Source organism: Anopheles coustani, chromosome 3, assembly GCF_943734705.1.
Source record: "Anopheles coustani chromosome 3, idAnoCousDA_361_x.2, whole genome shotgun sequence".
Taxonomy (NCBI): Eukaryota; Metazoa; Arthropoda; class Insecta; order Diptera; family Culicidae; genus Anopheles; species Anopheles coustani.
The window spans coordinates 69,316,392-69,334,456 of NC_071288.1; the positions used below are offsets into that span (position 1 = coordinate 69,316,392).

Here is an 18,065-nt window from a genome sequence, read left to right on the forward strand (position 1 = left end):
AACACTACGATCGCTTGTTCTAACATTTTTGTTCTATTATTTCTCCCAAAAGGTGGTGCCGCGGAAAAGTCCGGCCTGTTGCGCGCCGGCGAAGAGATTGTTGCCATTAACGATGCCTCCATTGCGAAGATGACGCGGATACAGGTGTGGAACATGATGAAGAAGCTACCGAACGGCAACGTGCGAATTACGCTGAAGTAAAGCCCGTTTCAAACGAGAGCCGTGCATACACACATACATGCATACATAAACGCACGCATACAAAACAAACGAAACATATATGCATATATATACATACATACATACATACATTAACCTAATTTTATTTGTACACTAAGCTGAGTTTATCGCCTTGTTATGTTATTTTTTAAAAATCCGTTCAATCAACGCCTGCTTATCGATTGCAACTATTCTGTTGGAGATGGAGCAAAGCAAAAAGAGAGTGTATTCGTTTGGTAGCTTCGTTAGGGTTAGCGAAAAGTCACCCCAATACCCGTAGCTTTGGTTTCAAACGCCAAACGGTTTGGCCTCTCGACGAGTTAGGAATTTTTGGAGCAGCTAATTTTCTTTCCCAACAGGCCGAAAACCGCTGTGGTTGATGCATTTAATATGGTCCCTTTGTTCGATGGCCAAGGCCGTTTCGATTGAGCCGTGCCCGGGGTCGATCGCGATTGGAGGAAGGAAAGTAAAACAAAACAACAAAACAAAACAAAAAAAGGAATTAAAAATCTCCAAGTGCAAAATTGCATCAAACTATTCATTTGTGATGATGGTAGATAGGAAAGCGACGGAATGCAATGTTCCTTTAAATGTGCAGTTATGGAAGGTGAGCGGCCCTTGAATGGTTGACATAAAACATTTTAAAAGGAAAAAAAAATGGCGAGGAAACTGATATATAAAAAAGTATTGTGGGACGTTCAGGAGGCGAAATACCGATTCGCGCGTCACGTTTGTGAGGGAAACAAAATGACTGTAATATAATTAGAAGTTTTTGAAGCACCTTGAGGGATGAAATAACGCAGCTAAGAGCACGATCTTTTTCCTCAGATCCGTAAGAGACCATTCTCCCCTCTCTCTCTCTCTCTCTCCGCTCCGGACGCATCCTTTCGAAGGAGCACAACCGGTTATGTTATTTTTTTTTTCTATTTAAATTTTTTATTTTGTACATTTACAATCGAGAGGAACAAAAACAGTGGAAGAAACGCGAACGAGCAATTATTTGAAAACAAAAACAAATAAGCACGATGATAAGTGTAACAAAGCCCTCTTGCCTGAAAGGAGTCATTCGATTCGTGTTCCTGTTTAAAGTGATTTGTATTACACACACACATATTGAAAGGCGAGAAACGAATTGAACTAATCAATTAGGAGAAATGTTTAGTAGCATGGTTAGCGAAAGAGCAAAGTAGGGATAATAAAACAAAACTCTTCCCGCGACACGCAATCACGTGAATGATTGATTGTGGCAAAGCAGCTTAATGAATTAGTTTTAGGTTTGTTTTAATCTTTGCCTTTTTAACATATCAAGCGTTTATTCTTACAAGCAGAACAAAACAGCAGCAACGATCAGTGGAGAGGAAGGATTGAAAGTAAAAAAAAAAAAAGAGATGGGAAAAACGGTGGAAAACAAGAGATTGATAAAGTGTTTGTGTCACTATTATTATTTTTATGATTATTTTATTATTATCCTTATCATTATTCTATTTGTAGATATGTACCCACTTCAATAAAGGAAAAAAGAGTTACGAACGTAAACGATTGTTATGTATTTTTACTGTTGCATATTGTTAGTTGTGAAGAAAAACCATCCGAAAAAAACTGATCCGAAAGGTTTACTTTTTTATATCTCTTTGGCATCTGCCAACAATTTGTACCGGAAACGAGTGATTATTAGTGATACTTCCTGTTGATGCGTTGCTGTCCGTGCTGTAGAACAGGGAGGATAAACAAACAGTTTATTTTATTTAATTAATTTTTTTACGGTCTATTTTTTCCTGAATGTCAGTATCACAAACGTGCACAAACGTGTCAATCATTGTTTGGAAAGTTATTGAACGCAAATTGCATCGAAACTGTTTTTGCTCTCTAGACTTTACCGACAACAGAAGCAACGACATAACCTATTTTGTGCATGAGTTATCCGAGCATAATTAAATCTGACATCACAAATACATTTCTCATCGTTAAACAATAAACTGTGTTATGTTGCTATTGTCGACCCCCGATATTTACACACATTTCCGTCCGAAACCACGTTTGAACCACGCGTCAAATTCGTTTTTCACTCCACGCTCCACGAAGATCGCCTGCACAAAATTTTGCCTTTTTGTACTAGGAGCCAAGAACTACCAGGAGGTATCCTCCTGGTATCACACCAAGCGCGCGTGTCTATAGCGGCCTCGCTCGCACTCGATCGCTTGGCGGCGATCGTGCTTTGGCCACGCCCACTCTTCCCGGTCCGGTGGGGAAAGATCTTGGGTATCCTCTGCCGATCATGCGACCCTGGTACTGAGCTGGTGATTTCAAGAATCGCCTCGGCCTTTTTCGCATGCGGACATTTTACTTTTTGTCGGACTTCAAGCGGAGTCGTCGAAGCGAGACCAATTTACCAGTGATGCTTCATGTTTTTTCAATATTTGTACAATATAGAGCATTTTATCAAATCTCAACTACTTAAATTTTTTGACATGGAACTTCGTTTCATCTACAATATTACGTTAAAGTTATAAACAAAATTAAGATGTTTTCTATGATTCACGAATATGTTTTCTATGATTTTGTACATAAATTGTCACTTTACGCACTTAATTTCTCATTTTTAATCATTTTTAAGTTCACACATTGCTTATTCAATGCTTTTAAGAGCTTTATATCAAATCAAAATCACTTATATTTTTAGACATAGAACTCCGTTTGATGCACAATATTACGTTAAAATTATGCACAAAATTAAGTTGTCTATATATTTTTTAACTTTTTCTTGTACCCAATTTATTTTATTGTCTAGTCGTCGAGGCGAGTCTAATTTTTCAGTGATGCTTCACGAAGATGTTTTCTGGAATGTTGTGTATAAATTATCATTTTGCACACTTAGTTTCTGTATTATGTTTTACTTCACACATTGTTTTTTCAATATTTGTGCGATATAGATCGTTTCATCAAATCTCAACTACTTAAATTTTTTGACATGGAACTCCGTTTCGTCTACAATATTACGTTAAAGTTACAAACAAAATAAAGATGTTTTCTATGATTTTGTAAATAAATTGTCACTTTACTCACTCAATTTCTGTATCATTTTTAAGTTCACATATTGATTATTTAATGCCTTTTAAGAGCTTTTTATCAAATCACTATCACAAAATTAAAATGTCTACATACCATTTTACTTTTTCTTGCATTTCAAATCTCAATTTATCTTATTGTCTAATCGTCGGACAAGCCTAATTTTTCAGTGATGCTTCACGAGATGTTTTCTGTAATTTTGTGTGTAATTTATCACTTGGCACACTTAATTTCTGTACTATTTTTAACTGCATACATTATTTATTCAAATTTTGTAAAAATTGGATCTGTTCAATATTGCATGTTACATATTGCTTGCACGCCGGAAAAGCAAATCACAATTTTTTTATTTAAAACTCCGTTTCAGGCACAATCTTTCGGTAAAGTTAAGCACAATATCAATTTGTCTATTTTCGCTACTAAAAGATTTGCTAGTTATATTTCAAATTCAGTTTGATCAACATAATTTTCGCTTGTATTTCAAAGTTTCTGCCTTCTATAATACACCATGGCTTACATAAATCTTTTAACTGTTTATATTAAAACTGTACTCATGCTCACAGGTTTAATGAAGTTTTGTAAACCTATAATGCAGATCGAGCTATTTTATGCTTAGTTTACACAGATTTTATGCATCGGTTTTGCTGTCACTTTTTTTCGTTTCGTGTATACGTTAACATTCGTGAGCCGATGCAGATGTAAGTACATTCAGTGTGGATTTGAGTGTTTAACTGTAAAAAAACAGTGGAGAGGTAGTGTGTTTATCGAAATATTATTAATAAACATTGTATATCATCACAAACAACTATTTTCCTTCCGCCGACAGTCTACACGAGTGGCGCAAATTTTTGCTACTCTATTTTTCACTCGCGGACCGAAAAACACGTTTGCGCACATTTTGACAGTTGACTGACGATTATGTTTTCCGGTTTGATAAGGTTGCTTTGCCCTTCATGTAAACTAAGCATAAGCATGACAGGTGCACAGGTGTATGAGTATTGTCCCTCTTTTTCCGATGCTCTAAAATCCTATCCTTACTCATCCTTGTAGGATTTGATTTTCAAAGGCCTTTTTCACATTTATAATTAATGGCAGTAAACTTTACACTTGCAATACTTTGAACTACACAACTGAACGGCGTGAAAGAACAGAATGGCTTTTGACGAAGAACATTAAGAGTATAAAGTTGAAATGGCAGTTTGGTGGCATCGTAACGAGGATCGCTATAATGGCTCTTGCGAATGTTATTAATTCAATATGATATGGGAAATGGTTATCGTTTAAAATAAATAAAAAAAAGGTGTCTAGGCGCGTTGTTGGCCGTACGTGCCAGTTTTATTTCACCATTAGCTCAAAGTAATAAGCATCGTTCCTAGACCAGTCCCAGACAGCGGTCATTAGCAAAATTAATTTCAACTGTGGGAATAGGCTCGCAGAAAGCGCAGAACACGATTAGTGTCCAACAAACTGTCGAACTGAACATGAATTTGCGAATGGCGTTGCTACCCAGGTGAACGTCGAGTTTGTCCTCTTCGAATGGTTAGTAACTGGATGATCTGCTTCCATTACAGCTGCCTCTTCGTATGGCTGCGGACAGCTCTGGTCGATGCGGTGTACTTCAAGTGCAATCTGCTCCTGTGCACTCTGAGTGGACTGAACCCGCAGCACGATCGATCCTTCATGATGTCCTACATGCCGGACAACATAAGCGGCATCTTCTTCGACAGCCTACAGGCGAACGATGTGGAGTCGTCCTTCCTCAACCAGGTGGCGCTGCTGGCAAGCGAAGTGACCATCGTGAACTCACCTGCCGTGCGTAAGATCACCATATCCCGACACTTGAACCTGACGTCGATCGTGACCGGCAAAACATCGCTGTCCAGCCTAAGCGTGGATGGACCGAACGATGGTTTGACGCAGCTGACCATTATGCAGAGTCTTCTGGCGAGGGTTCCGGCGGACTTGCGTCACCTGCACGCTATCCGCATGGTGGACATCCGTAACTCACCTATCGAGAGCCTTGACTTAGGCACCTTCTGTACCACTGCTGCGCTGCACACCCTAAGGTTGATCCGGAATAAGATCCGGTTCGTGGTCAACAGTGCCAAAACAGCGTGCAACCTATCGCTGGAGGAGCTGGACCTGAAAGAGAACGACCTGTCCGTCATCAATCTGGAGCTTTTGAGCGTGTGCCATCGGTTAGCCAGCCTGGATGTGTCGCAGAATGCCATCGAGCTGGTCACCGGGAGCTTCGCCAATCGAGCCCTCACCAAGCTGAATATGATCGCGAACCGGATCAAGCGGTTGGACTGCTGCCAGTGGACCCTTCCCGCCTTGGAAGAGCTGAAGATCGGCGAAAACATGCTGACGGAGGTGCCTCGCTGCATTCGTCAGCTGAAGAGCCTCTACAGCCTCGGTTTGTCCGGGAACTATTTGATCCACTTCGATATCCGCTCGCTTGCGGGGTTGAACAGCTTGTGGAACTTGGACTTGTCGAGGAACCGGTTGATGTCGGTACGGTTGAATGAACCGGAGGGATTTCTGGCCAATCTTGGATGGCTCCAAATTTCCGGCAATCAGCTAACCACCTTGAATCTGTCCTGCATGCCTTGGTTGCCTTCGTTGCAGGTGTTCGCAGGTAACAATAGCATCTGCATACTGGATTTAAGACACACGACATTGGACGCATCACGTGTTACGCTGGATCCCATCGCATGTGAGGAAAACCATGCCGATCATATTAGCTGAAATATTCCTTTAAGAGACCTCCAAGGAATTTTTACTAACCAATACGAATGAATGTTTATTTCCGCTTCTGTTTTCAAATTTTTCGGAGTGTACCAGCTTTAATGTGAATTTGAAAACACGCAGCGCTTCAGGAGATTTAATTATATCAAATGAATCGAATGGATTGATCCGACTCTGATTTGGCCCAACACGTGAAGTGTTAAATGAACACAACAAATCGTTTAAATCATCAATACCAACCAAAACTTGTTTAGTCTAGTACGAATACATTTGTTTTTCGAAATTTTATTTAATACAACGAACGTGTCCGTTTGTAAATCATTGCCGAACACTGGACCTCACCGTAAGATATTCCATCACACCAATCATGCAAAGCAAATTGCATACTATTAGGCACAGAACAACCTTACGTTAGGAGTGTTATACAATAATGCGTCTGTTATACATTGGTACAACTGATAAAAACACATCACGAAAAGGATGCTATCTTTGCAAATGTATAATATGAACTGGAAAAATCGAGTACAACAAGAAAAGAACCAAAAAGAAAATCCTCGAAGGAACAAGGCTTATAGAATCCACATTACACGAACGAAAAAAGAACCGAGAAGGTTCAAGAAGAACGCGTCGATAACAACAAAATCAAGAGTTTGGTCATAGAATATCAATCCATAATATATTTTTTTCAATCAGAATTCTTTGCTCTCCAAAGCATAATGATATCAAAGCAATCTAGAAAGCTGTCTATAAAAGAAGCACACCTCTGAACATATCAGTTAGTCTTTGAGCAACCAGTCCATCTGAAGGATATATATAATAAACCAGTTTAACTATTTACAAGACATAAGTAAAATAACATTCTTTACTATGCTTACGGAAAAATGTTTCAGCTTAATCCAGAATGAAATCTTTGCGTTGTGATGTAATATCATATGACTTTTTGCACAATTTTAGCAAAATTCGTTTACAATGGAATTATACTTCCAAATAAATTTCGTTGCTGAATATTAACAAAATATTAACAATATTTTGAGCACACTTTTCGATTAAGTTAGGAAGCATTACTTTGCAAAGTGTTTTTTACGAAACATGTTCCGTTGTTTCAGATCAGCAACTGCCCAATCCTTACAGCTGAAATCATACAGATTTCGCTGATTACGGGAGCACAATAAAATACTTCCATTCCATCTGATATCTCTCCCGGGCGCATATCGTGCAGTTGACATTACGGTAAATCGCCTTTGTCGGATCCGAAAAACGGACCTCCCCACCAAGCAATGGGTTATGAGAATGGGTTCACCATAAGAGGGTTCGGGACTCGATGGGAAAATTAGAAAACCATCCGGAGCGATAAAGGCAGATGAAAAATATGCTCGCTGACCCGCACCGAATTTACTCGCCCGCCCGGCTATGGTACGACAGCGTTTCCCTTTTGTTATTGCATTTTATTGGGTTTTGGAAATCCGACCGGTCCGGATTCCTTCGGCCAGCAGAACCAACATCTCCGGCAGCCGTAAAGCGAGTGTTTTTATTTTCAATCGTTCGAAGCTCGCTGCGCAATTTCTGCATTGTAATAACATTCTCGATGAAATGGTCCGAGCGGGAAAGCGAATTGAAGCAAAATTGTTCCTAAAAAAAGCTAGTGATCTTCGTGTTTAGCTTTTCAGTGAAACAGTTGGACTCTCTATTAATAGCTGTGATTAAGACAGATTGTTATAAAATTCGCATATCGCTATTGAAAAGTGCCAGATGAAAATATGAAAATGTTCCACTCATTTTTATATCTGATTTTGACCGCTAACAGTAATTTTTTACAAAATTGAGGAAAACACAAAACAATGCTGTTGGACAATAGCTGAGATGGCTTTAAGCATCTACTTTAAATTTACAGTCAATCGCAATATTGAGTATCCCAAGTAACATTTTAAGTTTTATCATGGTTCTAACGATGTTGTTCATGCTCATCATTAACACGTGTTAACACGTTGACTGCCAAGCGTTTTTAGCACACTTTTTTAGAACAATCTTTTTTAATATAATTTGGTTATAACATTTATTAAACCAACGATTTTTGAAGGCTAAGCAAAAACTTAGCTTCCCAAGGAAGTTATATAAAATATTACTATAGTTTTTATGTTGCATTTTCATTTATTTATGGGTCAACACTTTTTAGAACTGATGTTTGCTGTCACCCACTTTTGGCTGACATGGCAGTCAACGTGTTAAGTCTCATTTTAAGAGTAAAATATCTTAAAGGCTGTGATAAAACCTTCATAAACCCGTTTTAAGTGTAAGAGGGCCCACTCTACAAAACGTTGTCAAAACCATCCCTTAAAACCTTTTCTAGACCAAAAATCACTGATTGGTTTTAAGAGAAGTGTTACAAATGGTTTGTAAAAACCTTGTAACGGAGCAGCTCAATGTAACGGGCTGAGTACCAACTGATTACTTTTGCCCGTGGAACTCACGGGTAAAAGGATATAAAGGGGGGCCACAGATGTGGCACACTCAGTGTGAAAAAAGAGCCCAATAAAGGACTAATTTTTTAGTTTTTCCCACAAAGAAACTCTCAAAGAATTCCTTTATTTCACACTCTCGTTGCAGTTGCAACATTCTAAAAAATTAGTACATTAAAAACAAAAAGTTAACTCAGTAACAAGTGCTTCGCGATCGGTTTCGAAAAAAGGACGCGTTCGCGGTATGAAGTGAGAAGAAAATGACCGAACGATATTTGGCGGGATTCATCGGCAGCGTACGCGATGGCGTCGGCGCAAGATGCGCTATGCCGGAATACCCGGATCGGGTCACGTCACTTCAAGGCGGATGGTTTTCTGGGCAGCCGGCAAGATGTGATTTCTACACGCCGAGGAGCCCCGGATGGTCGTATCCTACGCAAACGGAGCCACTACGCTACGAGCATGCACTGGGCCAGCCGTGCCAAAGGTCGAGTCAAGATGCCCGCTGGGAGCCGCCTGGATGGCACCACCGAAGCGCATCCTCGAGCTCGATTGAATCGAGCCGACCACCAAACCCTACTTACTATAGGGAGCACGAGCTGGAGCAAAGCTATCAGCTTAGATTAAGGCAAGTTGAGCTTGCCGAAATAGAGCTCGAAAAAAGAAAACTCGAGCTAGAGATGAAGAAACGCATCGCAATGGAGCAAGCGATGCGCACACGGTGGGAATGCGAACTGGACGCACTGGCGCAAGCGGAGCGCCATTTTGCACACACCACGAAACACAGCACTTCAAGTGCAAATGCACTACACACTCACACACTTCGCGACACCACACGGCAAATGGCACTGAATACGGTACACGGAACACTAAAACACCTTTGGAAGCAGTTCGTCCAAGTTATGCTCCATTCACGGAGGAGCAAATACGCGCACGTAAGGTGATGGATTGGAGATTGCCGGTATTTTCGGGGTCGCCGAAACAGTGGCCGAGGTTTATCGAAGCCTACGAAAGGTCAACGAAACTGTGTGGCTTCTGCGACATCGAAAACCTCCAGCGCCTGAGAGAAGCTATCCAAGGAAAGGCGAGCAAAATGGTTTCGATGTCGTTAATTTTTCCCGCGACGGTTCATCTTGCGATTGAACACTTGAAATTGCGGTACGGCAGGACAGAGTTTAGTGAAGAAGGTTACCAGAGCGGAACGAGTGCGATGCAGAATAATGTCCTGAAAGAAGAATGCGAAATTAATCATTATTCGCTACCACTGATGCCCTCCGTGACGGGACAAAACCCGAACGATACCGCGCTTGTGTTTACCGAACTGGCGCAGCATGCACCATCTGTATCGCCCAAGGAGTCTCGTGTAACGGCGGCAACACTAGCAGCCACGGCAGGTACAGTTACTTCAGCAACGCCTTTGTTCGTGGCAGCGGGTACGGAAAGGTCGGAATCCACCGAAGATACTCCGGACCCATCGATCGTGTCCCAATCGGTGCATGTTACCGAGCATCCGGCACAACGGGAGCACTTCACTGCGATCGTTATCGCACCTGGCATTTCGGATAGCACCATTGGAGATGAGCCGGACGAGGACACTAACGGTGGCGAGTTTCAGTCATCATTGGCAGCTTTGTCGATTGATCCGGCAGCCCCAACAAATAACGAGGTTGACAAACTCGCATTTGATAATTCCGTTGCCGCTGTGCTCACGCGCCAACAGCCACCTTTGGAGACCGTCCAGGAGGAAGGACCGCCTGCGCAGCTTGACCCGTCGTCAGCGCTGCAATTTCACGCCGCTGATAGTGTTCCTGGTTCAACGGAGCTGCAACGGCATCCCACGATCTCGGTTGTCGAAGAAGCGGCTGCGATGAGTAGCAGCGTCGAAATGAATCCCATCGGAGCCAGCGGTCGGAGTAGTGTTGCTATCAATCCCGGTAGTTTTATTCGAATTTCGGCTGCTTTCCCAGCGGTGCTCGGTGTGATCAGCAGGCGAATCGCGATCTCACTGGATGGAGAATTACGTCGGCCAAAACCACCAAACGATGTGCCGCCAATCCGTGCTCTCAAACCACCTGACGAGCGCATTAATCGGGTCGCTGTGGCTGGAGCCTAAAAGGAAAATAATTAGCGACAATTTTGACTGGCACGAATTTACCCGGATTGTGGATGCTGTCCTGTTTGTAAACCGCGTTGCTTTGACAGATGGCTGGCCCGTAACATTAAGCTGCGATTGTCTAAGTAGCACACAACACAGGGGTGTGTGTGTGTACTGCCGAGGAGAATGTTACAAATGGTTTGTAAAAACCTTGTAACGGAGCAGCTCAATGTAACGGGCTGAGTACCAACTGATTACTTTTGCCCGTGGAACTCACGGGTAAAAGGATATAAAGGGGGGCCACAGATGTGGCACACTCAGTGTGAAAAAAGAGCCCAATAAAGGACTAATTTTTTAGTTTTTCCCACAAAGAAACTCTCAAAGAATTCCTTTATTTCACACTCTCGTTGCAGTTGCAACAAGAAGGTTTTAAGAAGGACTTAACAGCGTATTTACAGACTCTTCAAGTCTACTAAGATTTTAGACTTAATGAGCGGTTTTATAGCTATCCTCAAAAGGTTTTAAGGATGTCAAAATTATTAAAACTATTTTGCCTGCTGAGAAACCTCTATAAAACCAATTGGACTTGGTACACCCATGTTAAAACATTGATAAAACTTGTAAAAGTATATAAGGTCTTGGAAATGTTACTTCCCAAGTAACAAGTCCTTCTTAAAACCTTCTCTTAAAACCAATGAGTGATTTTAGGTCTAGAAAAGGTTTTAAGGGATGGTTTTGACAACGTTCTGTAGAGTGGGCCCTGTTACACTTAAAACGGGTTTATGAAGGTTTTATCACAGCCTTTAAGATATTTTACTCTTGAGATGAGACTTAATGATGAGCATGAACAACATCGTTAGAACAATGATAAAACTTAAAATGTTACTTGGGTTGGGTATACAACAGAACGAGCACTGGATTTTCTTCATTAACTCGCTCAAACATTGACTTAATTTATTTTTTTGGCGTAGTTTGATAACAAATTTATCAAACAAAACAAATACACACTATCAAATTAAAAACAAAAACTAATTTAGTTAGTATTTTGTATTACTATCTTTGGGACCCAATATTGCCTGCCACCGTTTTGCATCGTTTCCACTAATTTTTGGCCAGCAACGACTGTATACAATAACCATGTAACATTGGCGTTGGTCGATCGTTGTTTTTCGACTTGTGTGTTGATCAGCACCCTAAATGTACCAATGGATTGAGGTCCATATATCTGGGGAAGAGTTTTGAGTGCTTGAAGCACGATACCAGTACTGCACGACGATATGTTATTGGTTATGTTTCATTGGATTGTTCAAATAACCCATTTTATCCTCGATGGTTTTGCTAAACTACATAGTTTAAGTTCTTCTAGCTGCCATTGATCTTTATAGCACAACACTGCTTCCAGCGGGTTCGACTTTTAGGGACAAATGGTGAATCTCTGGCATTGAATCAGGTTGCTAACACACCATCTGCCTATTTTATGACTCGAATAGATTGATTTAAGACTGAACGCCAAGAAAGCGTTTTCTTCTGTAGGACATGCGTGTGCCTCGACGCCAAATATCGCTGCTGACCTGCTCCTTTGTGCATACTCCAAGCGATGGATCCGAGGCAACGCTTCGAAATTCAGAAGCTTATTCCAAATAACGAATTAGGTTAGCGGGATTTTATTTTATAAATATTGTGTACATACTTTACTTTGATAGTTTAAAAGTGATTCACTACAAAGTCAACTCCGCCACGCGAATTCAAACGCACAGCATTACTCACTTCCTATTATTGAAACATGCACGTCATACTCTACTTACTACTTCGTCCACGTAAGGCCTATGTTAGGGGTGAACTGAAAAATTTGAATTACACAACTTTTTCTTCATTACTAACAATCAACACTACACAAAAACTTTCTGCACACCAACAAGTCGTCGTTTAGAGCGTACTACCCAGTATAGATAAGAGGAAACAAATAAGAATCAACTGGGAAAAAATAGTGTTAGTCGACCTATTTGAGAATGGAACAAATTGAAAAAATAGCCACATTTATGCGCTGGCAGAAAAGTTTGCGACAACAACAGTTTTAACAAGAACTTGCTGAACAGTTATCAACTGAACTTCATTACAGAAGGGTTGTATAATATGCTGTGACAAGTGAATTGATATTGAGTAGTGCGAAGTTCTCCAATGGAATAGAAAATATAAATGGAAGTTAGGAAATTGCCTCTGTTCATCGTGTTAAAGTTGCTGATTGGTAGGTTGCAGAATTTTTGAAAGGACTCGTTTCTAACAACATATTGTGTTGCTCAAACAGGAATGACGGTTGGTCAAAATTCATCCGAAATCAGCATAGACGGACCTCGAATTGTACCAATCAACAGTGAAACTACTCTCAAATGCGTTTATAACAATATCGCAGACGACCAAATGGTTGATTGGTATTTTAATTTTGGTACTGGCTTTACTCAGGTTTGTACACGAAAATTAAATTAGTTTGATTAGCCTAAAATATAAAATACAGTTCATCAAGTAAACATAAAATTTTTATTTTGTAGGTGAAACAACATGATCCAAGCTGGAATGTGCCTGTTCATAACACAGTACTCACTATTCACAAGGTAGTGAGTACAAAATCAGGGATGTATGCGTGTTGCATACGGCATAATATATGGCAATGCAGAACAACGCATTTAAGTGTTGTAAAATTCGTCGAAAATTCTAACCAACTTACACCCTACACAAGAAATGGAAGCAATCAATTGATTTTAAAAGGAAATCAACCATTCCAAATATTAGTGTATCATGGCGACTTTAATACAGCTGTGGAAATCGTCAAGATAACAAATGTTTCTCTTTGTGAACACTTCAAAACTACAAGCTTGACGATCGACCAACGATCGTGCATGGGGAAAAAAGAATACACGTATCGCACAGATTTTAATGTAGCAAACACAGTGATGGAGGAAAGCGGTTGGTTTCAGATAAAAGTCTCGTACAATGGTTCTGTCAGTTATTGCAGCCTTCAAATCCTTATACACGGTGAGTGAATAGCAACGTCACATACTTTTAAATATCTGTTTTAACAATATTCTGAGGTTTCAGGGCGACCGAAAATAGAAATTATGAATGAAACTCTACGAACCAAGAAATCTGTGGAATTCGTTTGCCGTGGACAAGCGTATCCTCCACCAAACATTGAGATGACATTTACGCCTTCCTACAAAAATGAGTCAGACTCGTGTGAACAGGAGACGTCTTCACAGCTAAAACACTTAAACGTACGGTAAACAATAGTTTTCTAAGTCTCCCGCTTTGACTAATCGAATATTCCCAGACTGTAAAACACTGAGCCAATCAATGAGGGAACATTAACGAACTAAACGACTCATTTTCAAATTATTTTGTTATTGTAGCTGCTCTTATTAAGAATCATGACCAAATTGTAAACACCATTTATTCATTTCCACATACTCTGAACACATTGCTCATGTACAAATTGATACTTTTTTTGCCATTATTTTTCATTGCAGATTACAAAATCTTATGATTCGATCGAATTTGCTGCAATTTTAAGTGTTTCTCCTCCATCAAACGGTACTGTGACATGCAACGCTTCGAACTCAGAAGGCTCCGATTCCGTTAGGGTTTTGCTGTTCTTTAATGCTAATTTAAACGATGAAATGACAATGAAAATTGTGTCTCCGGAAGGGAAGATTCATATTGGTGAGAAAGTACACTTGAGTTGTCGAGCAACCTCGTCCTATTTCTACAACAACTTTCTCCTACTAAACGGTGACAATTCGTACTCTGGTAATGGAATCAGACACAATGACACTTGGGAGGCGAATTTCACGATTTATCCACATGATAACGTTGTGACATGCATAGCTGTTGCAAAGATAGGGCGATTTCATGCTATTAAGTTAGATCTAAACTATGATAAACACGATTAGGATCGAAATTCGATAAACCCTGGACTGAATATATCCTTCGAGACACACATCACCTTAATAATTTTTGGAAGTATGTCAGTTGTGCTCATTGCAATTTATTGGTGGTGGCGAAAGCGAATCCAATAAACTGTATTTACCGATAAAATTAAAATGAAAAGACAGGCGTATGCTAGCGATGTATCCGGTAGTCAACTGACCTTCATTACTGAAGGTCTTCATTATATTCGGTAGGGTAAGTGCACCCATAGTGGTGCTAGTGTCAATAGTGGTTGTAGTGGAATAAAATTCTAGCTCTACGACGAAATAAATACAATGGAGTTATTTGTTCTTCTATAAATTGTTCTTTTATCTTCTGCGGAGTGTTCAAAAGATGAACCATCCCATTCCGTAATATAGAAGCTAGTCAGGTTGTACCAACATGCTGGATTCCTGGAAGAATCTATAACGAATATAATGATTTCCTTAAGGCTATTAATCACTACAAAATCATTAAAACTATATTATTTCGCTACCTACTTATACCAATATAATCGATTTACACGATATTAGAGCGTTTATGCATAATTTTATTATATTTTCATAGTTTTCACCATAGTGCCATTATAGGCACAAATACCAGAGTTGTTCCTATACTAGCCATAGATTTTTTTTCCACAAGTAACACAAAGAAGAAAGGAACGAATACAAGTTTTTTTTCCGTTTTTTGGCAATATAATAATGTAAATTAGGTTTTTTCTCTGTTTCTACAAAACTGACACACGTAAATACACTTTAGAATGGAACCTTGCTCTAAAAAAGCCACAAAATACGATGAAGTGGCTACCTCACGCATAAAAATTACAAAAGAAAATACCTCCAAGAATTGACGGCATCGAACCGGCTCACAGGAAATTACCGGACAACCGAGGAGAAAGAGAATGAAGTAGCGAGGAAGGAAAACAAAACAGAGGAGAGAAGGCTCGCAAAAATTAGAACTGAGAAACTTAAAAACGAGATGGCAAAAATCCGTAAGCCAAGAAGACAGGCAGCAAGACTTCGACGTCAAAATCATCATATTGTTAGCAACATGACTAAATTGGCTACCGTTACCGTAAAAACACGAAAGTTTAAAAATTCGAAGCAAAAGTAAATATATGAAACGAAAACATTGTTCACTTGAATACTCGTTCGTTAGTCCGATGATCATTGAGATTTGACTTTTCTGGTCATCATCTGAAGATATTCATCATTCAATGCAAGGTAATGCTAAAATGTAAAAAGTAAGCTTGGTTAATAAATGCAACATGTGATAAACAAATCAGCACCGGTATACTTACGTTCTGCAACGCGGGTGGTAACATTAAGTTGAAAAACTGTCCCAAAGCGTGAAATGTTGGCCGACGCTCTGGGTTGACGCACCAACATGACAGCATAGTGTAATAAATATCCTCATTGGCGTACTTCGGTCTTTCCAACCGATATCCGTCCCTTAGTTTCTGGAAAAACTCGTCGCTCACGGCCAGAGTGGCATACGGTGGCATTCCGAGAGTGAACAACTCCCACAACAACACGCCGTAAGACCAAACATCCGTTTTGATGCTGAACTTATGCTCAAAGATACTCTCCAGAGCCATCCACTTGAAGGGCACATGATCGTTGCGAGTTTTCTTATAGTACGTAACGCGGTTGAACTCGCGAGCCAGACCAAAGTCGGCGATCTTCACCACGCCTTTCTCGCAGAGCAGGACATTGCGAGCGGCCAGATCTCCATGGAATATGTTCTTGGATGACAAGTACTCCATCCCAAACGCGATCTGCATGGCCCAGCAGACGAGATCCGTGGTTCGCAAGATCATTCGAGATTCGTCGTCTGGGTTGTGCTCGCCTAGTTCAGGATTCATAATAGAAGTGATCCAAGCCATGGGCAGGTCATCGATACAATTGATGAATGTAGATCTTTTAGACTGCATGAAGCTAAGCACGTTCCCATATCGGCAATACTCCAAGATAATCATCAGTTCATCTGCAATGAAGAGAAGTGGGTTTGAACGCTCATTTTGTAACAACATTTACTTATTTTGGTTTCTACTTACTATTACGAATATTCTCAGTAACCGCTCCTAAGAAATTGACGATGTTCAAATGCTGCCCGACCAGAATCATCATCTTGATCTCCGAGATCATTCCCTGTAGGAGTGAGGCACATCCACAGTTTTTCGTTTGCTTCACAGCAACGGTTGTGAATGGTTCGTGGACCATAATGTCCTTTGCTTGGGCCATTATAACAATGCCATATTCACCCTCGCCAATCTTCCGACCGAATAACAGCTTATCCTTCGGAAATGAGTATATCGGTGGAATGGTTGATACTAAATCGCAAATCTGGGACGATTCTGCCCCTTTATCATTGGCTTGTTCATCTTTTTCGACTTCCTCTACTGCTTTGGCATGTTGTTTACTTCTACTCCACCAAAACCAAACCAACCCAACAATAGCAACAACGGCAAGGCATCCTCCAAAGATAGCATATGCAAACTGTACGGACTTTGTCTCCACTATGTTTATAGGATTGAAGAGGAATTCTTCGCCCAGATCTAAAGTCACGTTTTGAAACCCTCCTTTTTTGTGGTATGCCCTGCATGTCACATGCCTCGCAGAGAGCATTTCAATTATAAAGTCCACTTCCCAAGCGTACTTGTATATGTGTCCAGTTCGATTCAGTATGTATCGGTCATGGATGAGCATGAATCGGTTGGTGAAATTGTAAGCATTTGCTCGGCATCTAAAAACAGCTGTATCCGCTTTATGAACCACTCCTTTGGGTGATACGATCTCAAGCTCAAGTTGTTCGTAGGAATGGACAGGATACAGTTTTGCAGATGTAAACGAAGTACCTTGTGAATTTTTTACAAAGCACAACACAACACCGAATGCTGGTGGTGTTATTTTACCATAAGCCTTATGCTCGAATGTGTCATTCGTGTGTTCAACCTGCAAGAAACCGATTAAAATAAAATGATAAATATATCTATCTATATATATAAAAGTCAACGTTGTCTGTATATATATATGTATGCACTCGCATCACGCAAAATCTACCAGGCCGATTTGTACCAAACTTGGCAGAAAGGTAGCTAATTTTCCATGGTTGAATGATCTGAACTTCGTTTGTTGATATTCCCATACCTCCCTACCCCTCCCGAACACCTACCCTCTAAAATTAATGAAAAACAATTATAGATCAACAATTATTGAACGAATTGTCACAAAAATTGGTACAAATACTGCTGACATATGGACATATCATGGGTTAAAATATCATCCATCTAGGGGAAGGGAAAAGGGGGGCTCTCATATTACCCCCTACCACAAAAATAGTAAAAATGCAATATGGGTATCAATTTCGAGTTATTTATGGTCTCTAAATCGAATAGCTTCACTCTTAATGTTCAATCTTACCTCAGACTCCCTTTGCGTTTCTCATTTTCAGTAAAAAAAATAGCAATGCTCTAAACGAAAAAAAAGTGCATACTTATCATATCATGTTACGCAAAATCT

The 18,065-nt window shown here is 40.2% G+C and overlaps 2 protein-coding genes across 2 annotated transcripts in view; one reads left to right on the forward strand and one right to left on the reverse strand.

The window, feature by feature from the left end:
- The window catches only part of LOC131268411 (treacle protein), a 200,265-nt gene extending 199,250 nt beyond the window's left edge, over nucleotides 1-1,015 (forward strand). The window contains exon 8 of the mRNA XM_058270814.1: nucleotides 53-1,015. Coding sequence (XP_058126797.1) covers nucleotides 53-201 — 149 coding nt within the window. The 3' untranslated portion in view covers nucleotides 202-1,015. The remainder of the gene's footprint in view (nucleotides 1-52) is intronic.
- A 14,628-nt stretch (nucleotides 1,016-15,643) lies between these two features.
- Nucleotides 15,644-16,080, reverse strand: LOC131260097 (platelet-derived growth factor receptor alpha-like). Its single transcript, XM_058261760.1, has 2 exons — nucleotides 15,845-16,080; nucleotides 15,644-15,773 (listed from the first exon to the last, which is right to left on the reverse strand). The coding sequence occupies exons 1-2, from the start codon at nucleotides 16,046-16,048 to the stop codon at nucleotides 15,711-15,713; spliced, it is 267 nt and encodes an 88-aa protein (XP_058117743.1). The 5' UTR covers nucleotides 16,049-16,080; the 3' UTR covers nucleotides 15,644-15,710.
- Nucleotides 16,081-18,065: the final 1,985 nt, after the last annotated feature.